General features: G+C 38.4%; 1 protein-coding gene across 13 annotated transcripts in view; it reads left to right on the top strand.

Moving 5' to 3' along the window:
* ncam1a (neural cell adhesion molecule 1a) overlaps window positions 1-17,806 on the top strand; it is a 261,999-nt gene that overhangs the window by 202,453 nt on the left and 41,740 nt on the right. For all 13 annotated transcript variants that reach the window (XM_055046945.1, XM_055046943.1, XM_055046949.1 and 10 more), the window contains 5 exons: window positions 5,509-5,659; window positions 8,177-8,361; window positions 8,467-8,563; window positions 11,440-11,607; window positions 15,970-16,095. In XM_055046945.1, the coding sequence (XP_054902920.1) occupies window positions 5,509-5,659; window positions 8,177-8,361; window positions 8,467-8,563; window positions 11,440-11,607; window positions 15,970-16,095 (727 nt within the window). The remainder of the gene's footprint in view (window positions 1-5,508; window positions 5,660-8,176; window positions 8,362-8,466; window positions 8,564-11,439; window positions 11,608-15,969; window positions 16,096-17,806) is intronic.

Below are 17,806 nucleotides of genomic sequence, written 5' to 3'. Positions count from 1 at the left end.
TTGGTAGAACGACGTACATCCTCTCCACAAACCAAAAGAAAATATCTAAATAAGAGACAGACACTAACAATCTCTCTCATCCGACTAAAAATACACGTGTACCTCGGTTAAACTGGCATATCATTGAAAAGTGACTTTATCTCAGTAATTCCGTTCAAGAAGTGGAAACTTGTGAAATACTTGATTCTGTCATCCAGCAAATGAAAACCCAACATCAACTTTCTCACCAAGTAACAGTATTACATCAACCCAATAAAAAAAAAAAAAGCTAACTCAGTGTTCGTTTGGGCTCCTTCCTCATGAATGAAGGCATCGGTGCGGTGTGACCTGGAGGAGGTCAGCCTGTGGTTCTGCTGAGGCGTTCAGGAAACCCCGGTTGCGTTCACTGGACCTTCGGGTCTTCTGCTTGGTTGATTTTCATGTCTCATGTTTGGAAGGTATTCGGACAATACTGTACAGATTTTAAAGTCAGACCAGTTTGCTGGTGTTACCACAGTGATCAATTAAACTGCTTTGTGTAGAATCAATGTATGTTGAATAAATTCCAGTTTTTAAAACTGAATTACTGTAAAAAAAAAACTGTTTTCTAATTATATTTACTGCCTGGTAGGTGCATCTGTGTTACTAAGACATAACTCTTCCTGTACTAAGTGTCATCACATGCAGAATCCTAACATCTCTTTATAGAAAAACATACAATTAGCTTCTGACCTGTTGTAATTAATTTATGAACCCACAGGGCTGTAGATAACCACCAGCATGCTTAAATTATAGAAAATTATGTTTGTGTTTGACACGAAGGAATCCCAGAGTCTGACCATGACCGAGTCGCCATGGTGATTATTTCACGGGAGCAGATTTATGGATCCGTGGGCCAAATGTACATTACATGCAGTGTGATTTAATTTTTAGTGGTGTTTTTTTTTTTCAGCTCTGTTCAACAACCCTGTGGTCACTCTGGAATATGAGCAGAATATAGAGTTTTTGTAGAATTATGGTTTTCCCAGCTAACAGTATTTTTTTTCTTGAAAAAGTGTTTTTTGTGATTTTTATTTTCTTTATAACTTTTATTTTCTAGATAGTTTGATACTGTCTTCCTGTCTTGTTTTGTGTAACTTTGTATCTCTAAAATCTTTGGAAGCACAAAGTATCTTAATGATCAGATAAGAACACAACATGTTCTGAATTTCTATAAATAAGGTAAATAAGGTTCACCAGATGGGTAAAGTATTTTGTATAATCATACCATGTGGTAAGAATTTGAATGAATTTGGTGAACACCTGAGGCCAGTGATGAGTGTATTGAACAATTGGTTTCTAAGGAGCTGCACCGGTTTGAGTAGACTCAACTGGTGGCACGCTGAGTGCAGATAGTGTTTCAGGCAGTTTCTGGAGCATCCGACAGTCAGTTAAGACAGCCATCTCAAGATATTTTTGTACTTACAATGTGTTTGAAAAGTAACAACTAAGAAACAAACATGTTTAGTGTAAAAGAGTCGAAACAGGCAATGAAGGATATTTACAGGCCTTAGTGGAGATAAATGACTTCACTTTTTGCAATTGCATGAACCCAGCTGGTTGCGATGTACGATCAGCTGGACCCTTAATTTCTGGTAATGTTGTCATATGAGTATATGGGCCATCCTCTGTGTCCAGTGACCTTCACCAATTTGGCTGACTTCACCATCTGCCTGTAACTCTCTCTCTCTAGACACATTGCCACAACTTGTGTGAGATCTGCCAACCAAATTCAGGTCAGCTCTGTCCAATACAGTCCAGTCATAAAGTTTGAAAAAAAAAAATAAAATAAAGTGTGCAACAAGTTTATTTTACTTAACAATCGTCTACTGCTTTTTAAAACCCCAATAAAATACACTGCTTGTGAAACTATTATTGAATGGGTATAAAAAGATCTGAAGGGTCCCTGTACAGTCCTATTAAATCCTAATTACGCAGTTTTGTTAAATCAGATTAATCCTTTGAACTGTTTTATAAGACCTAATGTAAAATAGAGAAAAAAACATTATGCAAGAATGTCTACAGCTTACTGGTAAATCTTTTTCTCAGGGTGAGAGAATGGCAGATGACCAGGTTAATGTATGATTATGACTGATGTGCTACTCCTCTCTCTTTTCATTGTATTTCTTTGTTCACTTTAAGAAGCAAAAAACCTTGACCTTTTAACAGGAGCTTGCTTTGATCAATAATTATCTGTTTGTTAGAAGACACTGGGTCGAAGGTGCTGAGTGGAGCGTGATATTTCATCAACATTAGGAAAGGTCAAACAACCATGTTGTAATTCACTGATTACAAACACGGCTGTAATATGAACTTCATGAAAAGATAGCACAGAATCCATGGGCATCCTTCATCAAAACTGAGGGATTTAATTAGATTAAAAAGTACTCCAATGTCCCAATTATGACATCCACATGTCTTCAAAGAGTCATTGTGGACAGTGATGTTGCTGAGTGTTGGACAGCTCTTTCAGGCAGCTGACCAGAAGTGCACAGCAACACGTCAGGAGAGACAACCTGCTCCAACACTTCCTCTTGCATCTCGTCAGAAAGACTTCGGCTCTTTCTGATGAGAAATAACTTTTTGTGCTCCAGCTACATCTACTGGATAAAGATATTATCCTTTAAAGATTGACAATGAAGTTTTAGCATAAATTAAGCATAGATAGATTGAACATAGATTAAGCTTCAATCTATAACTTAAATATTCACAAGTCTTCTGAATCCATTAAGATGACTTCATTTAGTGGAACACAACATAACTAAATGTCACTTTGAATTTCCGCCAAATATAAACATGGGCAAACCTTATATGATTTCTATGAACACTATATGTCCACAAATGAACTTGAAAAGATCTCATAACTCTAGAAATATTTGGGGTTTTGAAAGGATAATTTTAATATGCTAATGCATTTTGGCAGATGTAAAACCTCGGTATAATTTGATAGTTGGTTACTGAATTCTTGACATTTGCCTTTGAATCAGCAAACTGAATGAAAAAGATCTTGTTTAGGGCCAAGAAGGGTTTTTTTCAGAATCTGGTAAAGTTCTGGAAGAAATAATTTCTTCATATGTCGCATGTTTCTAACAGTACTCAGCAGCCTGTTTCGAGGATATTTTAATTTAGTTTGCCAACCTAAGCTTGAGCTTTGAAATGATAATTTCTCTCAGAGGAAAACATTTGAATAAATAAAAGAATCCCATTAGTGAGGTTCTTGCTGTTTTAGAAAAAAAAAAGTTTGATTCATTTATTGTTCTTAAATTACACCCAAACATCCACGACCCCAAACAGGACAAATCAGCTGTGTTTAATGAATGCACACATCTCCAGCTCATTTGACTGAAGGCTCAGTCTGTAAGCAGGGATGAAATGTGTTTTCAATGTTTTTAATTCTGCTATTCAGTGAGTTACATTTTCAGCAGAGCAGTTTCATTTATGTTTTGAGTTGTTTTTTGTGAGATGTTCTACACAATTCAGAAGATTTTTTGAGTAAACAATATTTAAAAGTGCCTACATGTTTGTTCACCTCAAAAATGACAAAAAAAAAATTCTCAGTTTGTTAAAGCCTGCATGATGATGTTTTGGCTGTAAAAGTGTGACTGACACCATAAAGCCACAAACATGATTTAATGCAGCAATAGTTTCACTTTAGTAACAAACTATGTATCTTCTGTTCTATTTTGCTGAAAATAATTACTGAAATTTATATCTGCAGGTGTTTTGCAAGCACAATGTTTCTTTTCTTTAGCGCCATTTTAAATATACTGGTCACCTCTGAAACAAAGTCCCATGAAAAAACATGGCAGTCAGTACTGGTACTGAAATCAATTTAATGTGGAATGAAAGCTGATAGATTTACATCTCTTTTTTTGTTGGAGCCAATAAATTAATTATTTTTAAAGGTCTGTCCATTCACTTCTGTTTCTGCAGTCTCATTAAAGTATTATTCTCCATTAACCTTTCTGTGTTTGCATTTAAACAGCCTGCATGGTGCGAGGGAGACAAGATTAATGCTGCCCTTTTTAAAATGTTTCAGGACACGCCTTTAGATTTTTTATTAAACAAGAAAATATTTATGCCACATGTGCATAACAATTTTCTGCAAAAAAATCCCAGTCATGCAGTAATTCCAATACTGAAAAATATGTATAAATAAATATAAACAGCAACAAATAAAGCACAGAGTGTGCTTGAATTATTAATGGAACATTGTGGAAGCTAGAAGGAAGATGTATGTCTCCTGCTGATGTGTGGGAAGAAAAGTCATCACTATATTTATAACTGCTGGAGTTTTTGTGCAGCCATGCCATTATTATTCGTTTTATATTGCTCTATTGTATGTTTCATTGCTACTGGCTGCTGTAAGTTTTGCTGCAGAATTTCGCAGCTTTCAGAAAGTCTATAACAATGAATCTCTTCGTGTTTATATAGACTGCAGATGGGATGGAGAGAGAGGAAAAACAGGTTGCATCACAAACTATTGTGATGTACAGCAAAGATCAAGGATCAGGCCAGGTGCATTGCTCTATTATAAAAGCGAGTGGAGTACTTTGAGTAAACTCGTTTGTCAGATGCACACCTGTGCAGGAGCTCTGAGTCCTCCGCAACACGGAATAGCAGCCAGGGCAATAAACAGGATCCTCTAATGAAAATGAAAGCAGGATTTAACAAGCTAATTTTCCTCACTGCTTTTATGCTGCTCCAGCTGTAAGTATGCAGCTTGTAAACCTGCAGAAAGGCCTCTAAATAAGTAGGGACGCTAATCAACTTCAAGAGTTTACTGCTTGGAGCTTTTTAAAACTTACTGACTTCCAGTTTAAGTGAGGCCTAATTTACTTAGAGCCCCTTATGAGCACAGATAGATCCATACTGTAAGGAATTTGACCAAAGAATGGGTATTTGGTGCTTCTTTTTTTAAAGGTAAAGGTAATTTTATTTGTGTAGCACATTTTTAGCAACAAGGCAATACAAAGTGCATTAAAGAATTATTAGGAAAGACAAACAAAATAACAAACCAAAGGAAAGAACAGAAGAAGAAAAAGCTAATAATGTCGATCCAAAGGAAATAAACTGGATGCTCCTTTCAGGGTTGGTAGATAAGTACAAGTAAGTATCCTCTGGTCTAACTCCTCTTCTGGTTTGGAAAAATAGGACTATTAAATGTCTTTTTTTTTTTTACACTTAAGTTAAAGGACAGGTCAATAATGTGCTAAAAGTTAAAGTGAAGAGGAAAAACATAATATTTCCGATTGTGGTGGTGTTCAAGTTACAATAACATAATAATTAATGCATCTAATATCAGTAACTTCAATCCACCACCAGATCAGTCAGCATTAACTCAACAGGTCATGATGTGTTTGCACAACTAAGTCAACCAGTCACCCAAAGCATCACCTTATATCTTGCTCTCATCTCTCGATTGTACCTGGTTTCTAGTGAAGTCACCTGTTTTTATGTGTGTTTAATTTCCAATGTCTTTTTCTATAGAGCCTTGACAGGAACGTTGTGGTACGAAGCCACGCGCGGGTGTCCTCCCTCACCCTGAAGAACGTCCAGTTCACTGACGCTGGTCGTTACCTCTGCACTGCCAGCAACTCCATCGGCGAAGACAACCAGCAACTGTTCCTGGAAGTGCGCTGTAAGCCATACATCTTTTTCTCTCTTTTCACTTAGGTTCATAAAGACACACCTGAATCATTTCTAAATAAAAATAATTCCTTTTTTGAATCATTTCATGTGATGGTCCAGGAAGCTTTTTTTTTTTTTTTTTTTTAATCAAGTCAACATAAGCGAAACATGTCTGGAAATAAAAATCATTGCATTTGGTATCTTAAGACCTTTAAGTGTTAGTTTATTTTGTAGACCTGCAATAAAAAGAATCACAACTTAAGATGCAGATAAAGTTGTAAACAGAAAATAAAATTGTTTTCCAGACCAAACAAATGAAATGAGAACATTCCAGTTTCTGCTCACCTCATTTCATCAAGATAAATGGCTCAGGAGCGGGCTGGGTCAGTGGTACCACTGTGATTTGTTACCAATAGAAACAAAGACCCACTTTCCAACTTCTCTTTAGGGATCTGGTGCCGTTTTTAGGATTTTCTAACAGCTGTTTTTCTTTTTTTTAGAACAAGTCCTTTTTCTTTTGATGCATGTAAAATGTCACTGTGAGAGTTGTGAACGACTTGGACTGAGCACCAAACAGACAGAATTTTGGTCAGGGATGATTTTACAGGGCAGGATTGTCAGAAGATTCATCCAGAGAAGATGAAGGCTGATAGCTATCCAGCTACTGAGGGATCTTTTCTCAGACCTCCAGACATACTCTGGGGTTTGACCATCAAACCTTAAATTCAGAGACATCAGGGTACTGTAGCTTTCGTCCTCTAAGAAGAACAACAATGAACCGCATCTTTACCATTGTGAACCTACTGAAGGGATCAATGATAGTTTGGTTCTTATGATCACATGTGTTTTGTGGATCTGAGAAAGGATTATGATGCTGTTCTATACAAGAATCTCCTTTATGACAAAGGTGGGATCTCAACGGTCTTTAAGGGCATTGAGCTTAGAGTCGAGTCACAGAGGTAGTCTAGGTGGTCTCATAAGAATGCCTCCTGGACATTTTGTGAGCGTGTATTGCTGTAAGGAGACCCCAGGGTGGACTCAGAAAGACTCTGTATCCTGAAGGATTCTATATCCCTTGTGGCTTAGGAACCCTTTGGAATGAGCTGGAAAGTGAAGCTGGGAAAGACACATGTCTAAGCTTCGTCTGAGACTGCATGTTACTCATGTAACCAGATCTCAAACAACTGGAAGATAATGAATCAATTACCAGGATGTGCTGGGTTGTTAAAAATCCAGCTGGCTTAATGTGATTGGCCAAGAAAGTTCACTCTAATATTGAAATCTATTCATAAAAGGAGTGAAAAAGACAATGACTGTCTAATTGGGCTAATAATCCCAGAGTCTATTGTGCTTTAAAGTTCAGAGATGTGATCACAATGCACCATTGATGGAGCTGTTTGAGGACTTGCAGTTAGCCAGTGTAATCACCAAAACAATCAGGCAGCTGAATCAGTGTTGCTAGGCAATTATCGATAAGAAAGGTGCTTTGTTTTGAGTATAGCTCTCACTTCGTGTCCTCTGTCTCCACTCCGCACAATGAAGATGTAATTCAAGTGCTGGGCCATCTATCTGCCACACAGCACGATCCATTTTACTGGGCTGGGTTTATCGAGGTTTGCTGCTGAGAGACTGATACAGTAGCAGCCTAGGAAAAATGTTTCTCTCCAAGCCTCATTTTCTTCACCATGCAGGTTTGTTAAGAAATGTTGTCTTCCAAATTGGTTTTGTGGTAACAATTAAAATTTTTACAAACTAGTCTTTGCTAAATTAAAAATTTTTTTTTTAGCTCAAGCATTACAAGGGATGCAGCAAAAATACTGAAATGTAATAAATACGATGCTGAATGATGAACAAACTTCTGGGATTGTGAGACTGAAGATATTTCTATTTCTCCTTTATGCATTATGAGGCCACTTTGAACCAACTATGACTAACACAAATCAATAGAAAATCCATAAAACTCAGTGGAGTTTTTAGAAATAAAATCACCACAAAGACTTGAAATGCTCAAACACTGGCCGTGCACTGACCTTACCTTTAGTTCATTGTGTATGTAATATGCACACTGCAGCCATGTTTGAATTTTGAAATCAGGGTTGCTCAAGGACCTCTGACTTTACATGTTGGAACGCTAATGTCAAGCATCCAGTTTGTTGGTTTGAAGAATTGGGACTTAAACGTTAAATCACATTGAGTAATTGCCTGAAAATCCCTGAGATTGTGCACAGTATTGATTCTTAACCTGTGGCAGACATCTTTTAATATAATAAGTGCCAAGAGTGGTCATTGGTTTTCACTTGGCAACAGATGTCTGGGATATTGCTTTAATAATGGAAATTAATAAGCAGAAGCTCCTTGGATTAAACAGTTAGAGATTTTACAAATTTGTAAATCAATAACAACCAAATAACTATGCAAACAAGTCGATCATCTCCTGTTTAGGAATGAATGATTTAGAAAATAATCTCTTTGGAATATTTTTTTTCAGATGTCTCATGTGTTTTGTCTTTTCTTTCTATTCCTTTAGATTCTCCAAAGATCATGGGCATAGTGGCAGCATACACATGGGAAGGAAACCCAGCCAATATTTCTTGTGAGGTGGCAGCCAACCCCAGAGCCTCGGTGGTTTGGTTCAGAGACGGCATTGAGCTCCCGACTGCTAACTCAACCAACATAAAGATCTTCAATACTCCAACCATCAGCCTTCTGGAGGTGATGCACCTTTGTGTTTCTTGGCTATTCTGATGTACATAAGCATGAAATAATGAAAAAAAAAACTGATAAAAAAGTTTTCACCATTTTTTTTTTCTGTCTCAGATCACACCTGAGTCCCAAAATGACTTTGGCAGCTACAACTGCACAGCCTCAAATGTGATAGGCTCTGAATCCAAGGAGTTCCTTCTAATCCAAGCAGGTTGGTTCACTGAAAACACAAATAGGGGTTCTTAACATGTCAATCTATATGAACAATAAATCAGTGCAATGAAAGCAAAAACTGCAGTATTCAGCAAGGAAGAATGTTAGAATCTGCTGCAAGGAGCATCCTCAACAAGCCCAACAAGTCTGCATTAGCCAGTGAATGCACATAATAATAATAAAGAATGAGTTACATTTATTATCCATTTTCACGATTGAGAGTACGGCTGCAGAATTGAGAGTACGGCTGCAGAAAAAAAAAAACTCTGCTTTGTCTCCTTATATCTAAAAGGATACATTATGTTTGTTTCAGAAAGCTGTGAACAGAAAGTAAAGTTGCAGGGAACCTTGAGATGCTCTGCAGCTCCGTCTGAATAGCAAGACAGCGAGAAAAACACTGAAATCACAGCAGGCTCTCCCTCTAAAGTCTTTTCTTCTCCTCTGCTGTGAATTTGGTCAGTCTTAGTTTCATTCTGCATGCAAATTGCTTTGGAGCCCTTGCAAACGATAGGTCGCTCAGGATCTCTAAATGGTGTGTGGCCGAATTAATTGTGGTGACACCCTCGGTGCCATTGTGTTATATCCTGTGGGCTCTTTGAGGTAATTTCCTTGCTTCGCTGTAAAACTTCATCAGTATGACTGAAGTGGCTTCCTCCAGTGGCTGGCCCTCCCTGCTTTCTGTATGTCTCAATCACATGCACTCTGAAAAAAAAAAAGTGTTGGACAATTAAAACGTTTGCTTGAGGTTACACGTTGGAATCCCTCAGAATGCGAACATCAGCAGCAGCTCTCGACTGTTTAAATGATTCATTTAAAATTATTTCTCTGCACCATTTACAGCTGCTAAAGAGGCTAATGTAGACTGTGTTCAAACAAGATTTAAACCTTAAAGCCTCTCTAGTGCCCCCTAGAGATCACAGGACTTTTCACATTGAATATGACAGTTATTCAACAAGACACTGAAAGCAGCTGTATAAATATTAAGCTAGAAAGAAAAAGCATGAGTAGGTACAGAGTGTTTCACATTAAATTGTGTTCATCAGTTAGTAGACTTTTATTATTATTATTATTATTATTATTATTATTATTATTATTAAAGGGATACAAACAAATGGATGTTCTGCTTTAGAAGAGACCTGTAATACATCAGGAGACAGACAGTGCTTGTTGCTTTTATTTATTTATTTAATTAATTAGTTATTTATTTGGAGCAGCTTAATGCTGTGCAGAAAAGTTTCACAATTTTTGTTTCCCCTGCTGGTTACGGTCTGATTAGGCCCCCAGGACAGCACCTAGTTCACTCCTCCGACATTTCACAAGTTTGGAGCATACAGTTAAACTCAGTTCAGCTTATTTGTGCAACGCCAATCCACAACACGTGTTGTCTCAAGGCACTTTGTGAAGAAAAAAGGAATAGAAATTTAACTCCAATTAGTTCATTAAGTTCAGTTTATTACTCAACTTAGTTTAAAAAGCTTGCAGCAAGTCCTCCTGGATGTGGTGACAGAAGACAATCACTTGTGTTGTGTCACAATCCCTTACATCAAGCATGCAAACAGGAAGAAACCTCCAGCTAAGGATCTTTGTCCATTCCTTTTTCATCCTCCTGCATCCACTCTCATTTCTTTTCCTCAAGTTTTCTAAATAATTTATATCTGTGAACTGAGATTTCCATGGAAGAAGCTTGTTCTGATTTAATAACTTTTCTCTTCAGGTTATTTATCTGCTGAAGCATCCAGTGATGACCCAAATACCATTTTTTTGGCAGAAGCCATCAGAGTTTTGTGTAAAATTACTTCAAGGTCCCAGTAACTGTAAAGAAGCTTCCCAGGGTCATTGGCAGGAACTTGGTCCACAGCATACCAAACTCCTCCATCATGCTTTTCCACACATTAGTCATTGGTTTTGAGAAAAATGTCAATCTTCCAATTCCAGTTAAAATCCTAATAGCATTTAGCAAACTCCATCTGTTTACGTTTCTGATGGTAGGATAGAAAAACTCTGAAATAATAGCTTGACGTTTAGATCAGATGTATCGTTTGTAGTCCTCTGCAGTTCTCAAACACTGAGGCTTGAAGATGTTTTCATCCTGCTCCTTGTGTGTGGCGGAAAGATAATTCAGGCTTGGTTTATTAACATCAACACATATCCACCTTATCTGAATAAGCATGTTCTCTTATCTTTCCCAACTGTGTAACCACTTAGCAGTACGCCAGGCAAAGAAGTAGTCATGGTTTACTAATTAAAAGTTTTGAAACAGTATTTTAGGTTATATAATGATAACATTAAGATAAGATTAAACAAAGGTTATCAAATGAAGTCGACATTCACCTGAGCGTCTTCCCTGGAGAGAATAAAAACAAAGTTAGCTACGTCATAAGGAAGGTTAGTCTCTGCAGAGCGCTGCTTATGAGACCAAATCACCGAGTCCTTTAATCATGGCTCAAAGTGCATCACAGGCGGGATCTAAACTGTTGCTAGAAACTCGTTATGTCCTGTCTAACGGCTGCTCTGTCATTTGGTGACCGGCGTGTTTGTGGCTCCTTGGTGGCATTAAATGCAGTTCAGCTGTAGCAATAAGCACAGGGAAGGTTTAATGAGAAACATGCAGCCTTGTTATTAAAGGAGGACCTCATTTCTGATGTTTACCCAAACAGAGGTATCATTTCTACAGACTGCTGCTGACCTCAGGGTTCAAATGTTAGGAAATCTTTCTGGATTAAAGTGTTAAAACTTATTGCCGCTCCTGTACACAGTCAATTACTGACATTTAATTTACACTTTCCTAAAACTTAACTCGCAAAAAGGATTTTTATCCAATGATGAACTTTTTCAATCAGAGGTTAATTTCTCTTTGTTTTGTTGTTCCTACAGAAGTGCCGTCGTCGCCTAAAATTGAAGAAGTGCAGCCGTTCTCCAGCACGGCAGTGGTGGTGTTCGAGGAACCATACTCTTTGGGTGGAGTGCCGATATTAAAGTACAAAGTGGAATGGCGTTTGCCTGGGAAGGAGTGGAAAAGTGAGGAGTACAAAGCTAAGGATGGTGAGCTTTTTTTGAATTATTTCCCTGGAATGCATCTCCAACTGGAAATGAAACTCAGAGCAGCCTTAAGATTCATTCTGGATTCCTCTCTGAGTTTGATAAAACAGGGGCAGCATGTAGACTGCTCCATGAGATTCAGTGTTAAGGTAAACAGAGAGTTAAACCTCTCCTACATCTCCTGAAAGTTGCTTAAAAAATGTATTCTAACAAAGCACAGCAGCTGTTACAAGATGCCCCGGGTGATCAATTAACTCACGTTCAACCCTGTTTTATGATTTATCACACATTGGAACTGACATCAGAACCTTATAAATATAAAACTTCAGTTGGTTTCATCAGACCACCCAAAAATTGTTGCTTAGTTTCAGTAAATCTTTTACCAAAAGACCAAGTTAGTTGTGTATTCTTTTTCTTTAGCTTCCTCCATCTACGATAACTTTTTTTGTTGAATCAGCTACATTTAACTTTTAATTAGCCTTTGGGATCAATAAAGAATCTTGAATTGAATTTGAATTGTGATGATCTTGTGACGAAATTGTCAGCACCCAAACAGTAGTAATTATGTAGACATTTTCTGTTTACATATTTACTTATGGTCGTCTATGTTCTCTTTCTGCAGGTTACTTTTGAGTCTGCAGAAAGAACCGCTCACACAAACATTTGATTGCTTTTTTTGTATGATAAATAGCATGAACAAGCACACAAAAAACTGCAATTCAGTAAAATACCTATATTATGCATCAAGATCTACAATTTGAATGTAGTCTCTAGAACAAACATCTGTCCATGTAATAAAACAGTTGCTGTTTACATATCTACTAATGGACAACTTAACCCTTAAAGTGTTGAAGTGCTTCTGTGCAGCTGTTTGGTAACAGCAGGTAATCCAGACATGACAGTGGCTGACGTCAGGACAAGAGGTAGAGCACAGTGTAGTGTAAATGACAGGGGGTTCAGATGCTGACAGGCCCCAGATAATATCCCTGTCCCAATGATGGCTCACAGCGCACACAAATCTGGATGCTTTTCGTCTCTCCTGCCACGTGGGACGTATCAGTCAGCGGCTGACAGGCTCAGCTGTCAGCGCCAGGCTCGAGAGCCGCCCGTCATGCAAACATGTTCGAGAAGCCCGATACACGGCTGAACAGTAAATGCCACCAAAATATCTCAGCCTTTGCTACAACAGCTTCTCCACCTCAGAGAAATTGGAGCGCTTTCAAAGTGAAAAGACATTTTCCCGAGCCTTGTTACGTTCTGAAATCAGACAGAGCAAACTTGGAGCTGTTGGAGCAGCAAAATGCCAGTGAAGAAAAGAAGCAAAGTGTGGCTGATAAAGAATTATTAAGTGGTGGAGTGTCTCAGTAGAAAGGCTTTTGTGTCTGAACCGGCGCCGCTGTCACATGTTTAAAGGCAGAGTTGTCAGAAGTAGCTGGCTCGCCCACCACAGTGTAATCATACAGCGCCACCATGTTAGCATATACTAATTAAAGAAAGCTCTAAATGAACAGACGGCCTTTGCACAGAGCTGCCTTCACATTACAGTACAGCTGGATTATCTATGTTGGAGAAACTATTTGTCTTTGTAGCTGAACTTTAAAGCTGGGATTTGAACAAAATACATTTTGCTCTTCAGCTTTAATATTTGTCTAAAGTCTGAAGTGTGATGACAGAAGCTAGAATTGCAACAGTCATGGTGGCAGGCATTCTGCTAGTCTTTTTCTATACTTTTGTCATTTTTTTGGTTGAGGATGTTGCACTGTGAAGATGTGCAACATCCTCACAGCTGGAAAGATGTTTGCTCTTACTTTTTTACCTTCAGATGAGATGTTGTCGTTTTGTTTTTCTTTTTTCTTTTTTTGCAACCAGAAGCTAGTAATTAGCATCTCTACAAGTTCAAATAGCACCTCAACTTTGACCCCAAATCCCAGAGGAGTTGGAAAGAAGGCTTCATTGGTGCAGAGCAGAGAGAGAAGGAGGAAGTTCAAACTGTCATCAGACAGATATCTAAAGAGGAATCATCAAAAGCAAATGAGGTGGATCAGCAGTGCTAGCCAACAACTGCTGGTGTCATCCAGATCATGTTACTTTAAGAATATAGTCTGCCATGTACTGACCTGTTGGAATGTCATGATAGTCTTGACTGTTATACAGTCTTCAGTCAGAGGTCTCCTTACATTTGTGCAAGACTGACAGCTACTGGAGATTCTTCCAGTGACAACGTCCAAGTGTTTGAAGACACTTGGATGTTATGAGTTATGATAACGTTTTAATTCGCTTTTTGATAAATAACATATTCTCAAATTAATTTAATCTACAATGTCTCAGAGATCACTGTGTTTCTTCAGGCACCAGAGCAGAATCTTTCTTTTTAAACTGTGCTTTTCTCATATCCTCAGAATTAGACAGATTAATTAACAGTAACATGTACAGGCGTCTTCATCCCACACCATAAGGATTCTTTGTCGCAGCACAGAGGGCAGCAGGGGCTGAGTTTGTAGCAACGGTGAGGTTCTGTGGAGATAACCTTTTCCAGAAGCAGCAGGAACCAAATTACTGCAGGCGGCGGAGAAATTTCATCAAAACACGAACTGTTTCGATGCTGACATCAATTATATTCCAACGCTAAAAGCTCTGAATCCATCTGGCGGAACGGTTTCTAGTTGTATGTAAATAGTTCTCTCTGAAACTCCCTCTGATTGAGATGTTAATCTCATACATGCTGTCACAGTAATGGAGACATGTTGCACAGGTGTTTTTTTTTTTCTCTTTTTGCACAACTGAAATTAGCTCTCGGCTATGAAATTACTTTGCTTTGTGTTGCTCAGTGGGGCATCAGCCAAGTAGCTCTTTATGACACGAGAGGAAGCGCATGCATGTTGGGTGTGCAGAATCCTTACGTTATCAGATAAATTCACCTGATTAAGGGAACTTTCACTCACAGCCTCTATTGATTGCTTTCCCTTTGTTCTACACCTGATGGCTCTTGGGTTTTAATAGATCCTTAATTCAATTCATTTCCCTGCAATTAAATCTGTATTGGGAGCCCACAATGCAACCCCCAGTAATTATTTTTCAGTCTTTTGGCCTGCTTTCTTCCTGCTCTCACTTTTTACTCTTTCAGTGCGGTGAGATCTCTTCTCCTGGGAAAAAAGTTGTTAATTTTGTGCAGCTTTTCTCTGACTTAAATGTTGGAGAATGTTACATTAATAACATATGTTGCAAAACAATTTGTACCTGTTTAACGTTTACACTTTTGGTAATCTTACAAACATAAACCTTGACACATTAGGTATGTAAGTGATATGTAAAGTTGGGAGGTTGATACATGGTAGTTGCATTATCATGCTGTGGGGGATTGCTACACAGAGTTGATGTGAAGACTAATGGAACTTAATCCAGGAGGATCTTGGAAGAAAACATGTTAGAGGCTAAAAAGAGGTGAGACTAAGGTCAAGGGTCAGCTTCCATCATGAAATCATACAGTCAGAGATATTAGAGGGCAGCTCAGACGAAAGCACAATCATGTGTCAGAATGGCCTAGTTAAAGGTCAGATCTAAATTCTAGGGCTTGTTATGACAGTTGTTGTCCAGATGTTTTGCTCCCACCTGACTGAGTTCAAGTGATTTTGCAAATATCAATGTACAAAAGTGTTTAAGCTAGTAGACACGCATGGTGGTTTTAACCAGCAAAAATGTGTGGTCTGAAATAAACTCCACATTTTATTTGATCTATTAAAAAAAAAAGAAGATGTGAGAAACACACATCCATTTCAGAGTTATATTTTTTGCTATTTTGTGTTGGATGCAGAGCGACTGTTTATCCATTACTTTACCTTCACTAAAGACTTGAATTTCCGAGCCACTCTGAGTGATGAAAATGTCTAAGTAACTTCATCATCGTTACATTTCTATTTTGGGATCCAATAATGCAAATACACTGATGCACTCTGAAGAGAGTCAGTGCAGACCACAGAGGAGAAAGTCAGTTAGTCCTAGAGGAAGTTTGATGAAAAGGCTAAGCAGAAAACAAAACAATGAGTCATCTTTTGGTTTTGTTGCAGGAAATGAAGGTTTCTAAGGAAACATTTGAACATCTATTATCTTCTAGATAATAGCTGTTTGTGCCCCTAGATTCTATAACCAGGCTGAAGATAAGCAACAACTTTATATCTCAGGTCGACACAAACAAGATAAAGTAGCATAATTTAAATGGTGAAGCGTGGCTTTGGCTATTTATAAAGAATGAAAGAGAAAAACATGACGGACTTCTCTTCCTACTGCGGTGTTTTGATCCAATTAGCAATCAGCTTTTTCTCTTTAAACGTGTCATCTGGTGTAATGACCTTGGCGTCTTTTCAACAGACATGACCAGGATAACCATCGGCGGACTGAAACCGGAGACGACCTACGAGGTCAAGATGTCCGCCATCAACGGGAAAGGCGAAGGCGAGAGCAGCCGTTCCAGCACTTTCAAGACGGAGCCAGTCCGTAAGTGCCTGCCTCTCCTCACTGCTCCAAACAAGCCCTGACCCTGCAGCTTTGAACCTAATGCAGCTCACTCCACCGCATCCAGCAGAGCCCAGATGCTTCAGTCCTCTTTTCTCACGCCAAGCCCCGCCGTAGTCCTCCTCCCATCAGTCGGGGAGCACAAGTGCACCGGCCGCTTCCTAACTTAGCTGCCTCATAGAGTTACCTCTGCAGAATGTATCACGTGTGCATTTCTGTCCTCATGAATGTGTGTGCCATGCGAGATGCCTTTGCATCTTTGCCCACAGATGAGGTGATTTAGACTTTCCTTTCTAGACACTTCATACGTATTTATAAATCCGATTTACACTTCACTCCAGGGAGACGCAGCTCCGTATTTATAGATCACGGGCAGCATGAATTTTTAATATCGCAGCCACAGGTCAAGTCCTCCTGAGGAGAGTTTAGATGTTGTGATGATGATGTCAGTGCATGATGAAGAGCAGTTGTATTTCAGGAAGCTTTGAACTGTTTTTTTTTTGTTTGTTTGTTTGTTTTTTATGAAAAGGAGCAAAGTTATCTGAGAGGAAGAAAGATTATTAAGCACACAGGGGGCTCCAGACTTTTGTGTGAAGGGGCATCCAGTTGGTTCTCTGCAAGCAGGATGTATCACAAGTCCAGTGCCTCCTGCACTCCTCACCTCCTGCACAAATCTGACAGCAGCCGAGATAAAACGATTCAGAAATAATCCACCTTAATGGTTTCCTGGCGATGTTTTCTCATTCCTGAAGGTTTAGCGGGAGAAACTCGGGATTGAGTGAGCTGAAAGATTTCATTTTACAATTAGCCAACACATTTTAAGAACTAAATGCAACATGATCGACATCTTGAAAATTATGGACAATACAATAGAGGCGATAAGGAGGATAACATTTTAGACCATTAGTCTTGAGGTGTCCTAATAACCTAAACTAACTTATTTAAATATGTAAACGCGCTCCTCAAATGATCCAGTTAATGAAACGTAGTGCTGAAAAAAGTCCAGCAGGGCAGAATCTGGGCATCTGCTGTGTTTTCAACAAACAACTTTTTTAAAATAATTTTTTGCCATTCCCATTTTTTCTTTCAGATCATACCTGTGCAGCGTCTTTCACATGTACTACCACCGATAAAGATGTGTAAAACCCTTTAAATAAAACAGCATCATGCCATTCAGTGCATTGTTGCAAGAGGAAATTTTTTAACATAGTAGTTAGTTTCAGTTGTCTTTTGACATACTAGTTATTGCTCTGATTGTAAATGAGGGAAGGTTTAGGTAAATATTTTTTTTCCTGCCTGACTTGACTGGCATATTATCATATCTTTCCTGTTTTGAAGAATAGCTGTGAAAAGTGGGCCCCATGTGTCTGTTTGCTATTGAAATAATAAGTGATAGATTAAAAAAGAAAATACATTTGTTACATTTAATTCATAGAGGTAGTCGGGGTGCCATTGGTTGTCATACCGCAGTAAAAAAAAAAACATTAATGATGCAGGATTTCTTTCCTATGGTGAAGGAACAAGCTCAAACTCAATTGTAGATTTTTCTTAAGCTTCTTTTGAAAGTGTTGCTGCAAAAAAGACACATTTCTTTAAGTCTTTTACACATTTTTACCAGAGGTTGCCAAGTTACAGCAGGCAAAAAGTTGACATCAAAACTGACTAAATAATATTTGAGGCCAGGTTTCCTCCG

The sequence above is a fragment of the Poeciliopsis prolifica genome, unplaced genomic scaffold (genome assembly GCF_027474105.1).
Source record: "Poeciliopsis prolifica strain line A6 unplaced genomic scaffold, Auburn_PproV2 SCAFFOLD024, whole genome shotgun sequence".
NCBI classification, from domain to species: domain Eukaryota; kingdom Metazoa; phylum Chordata; class Actinopteri; order Cyprinodontiformes; family Poeciliidae; genus Poeciliopsis; species Poeciliopsis prolifica.
The sequence above is the reverse complement of the archived record's forward strand: the minus strand, read 5'-3'. Positions and strand labels throughout refer to the sequence as shown.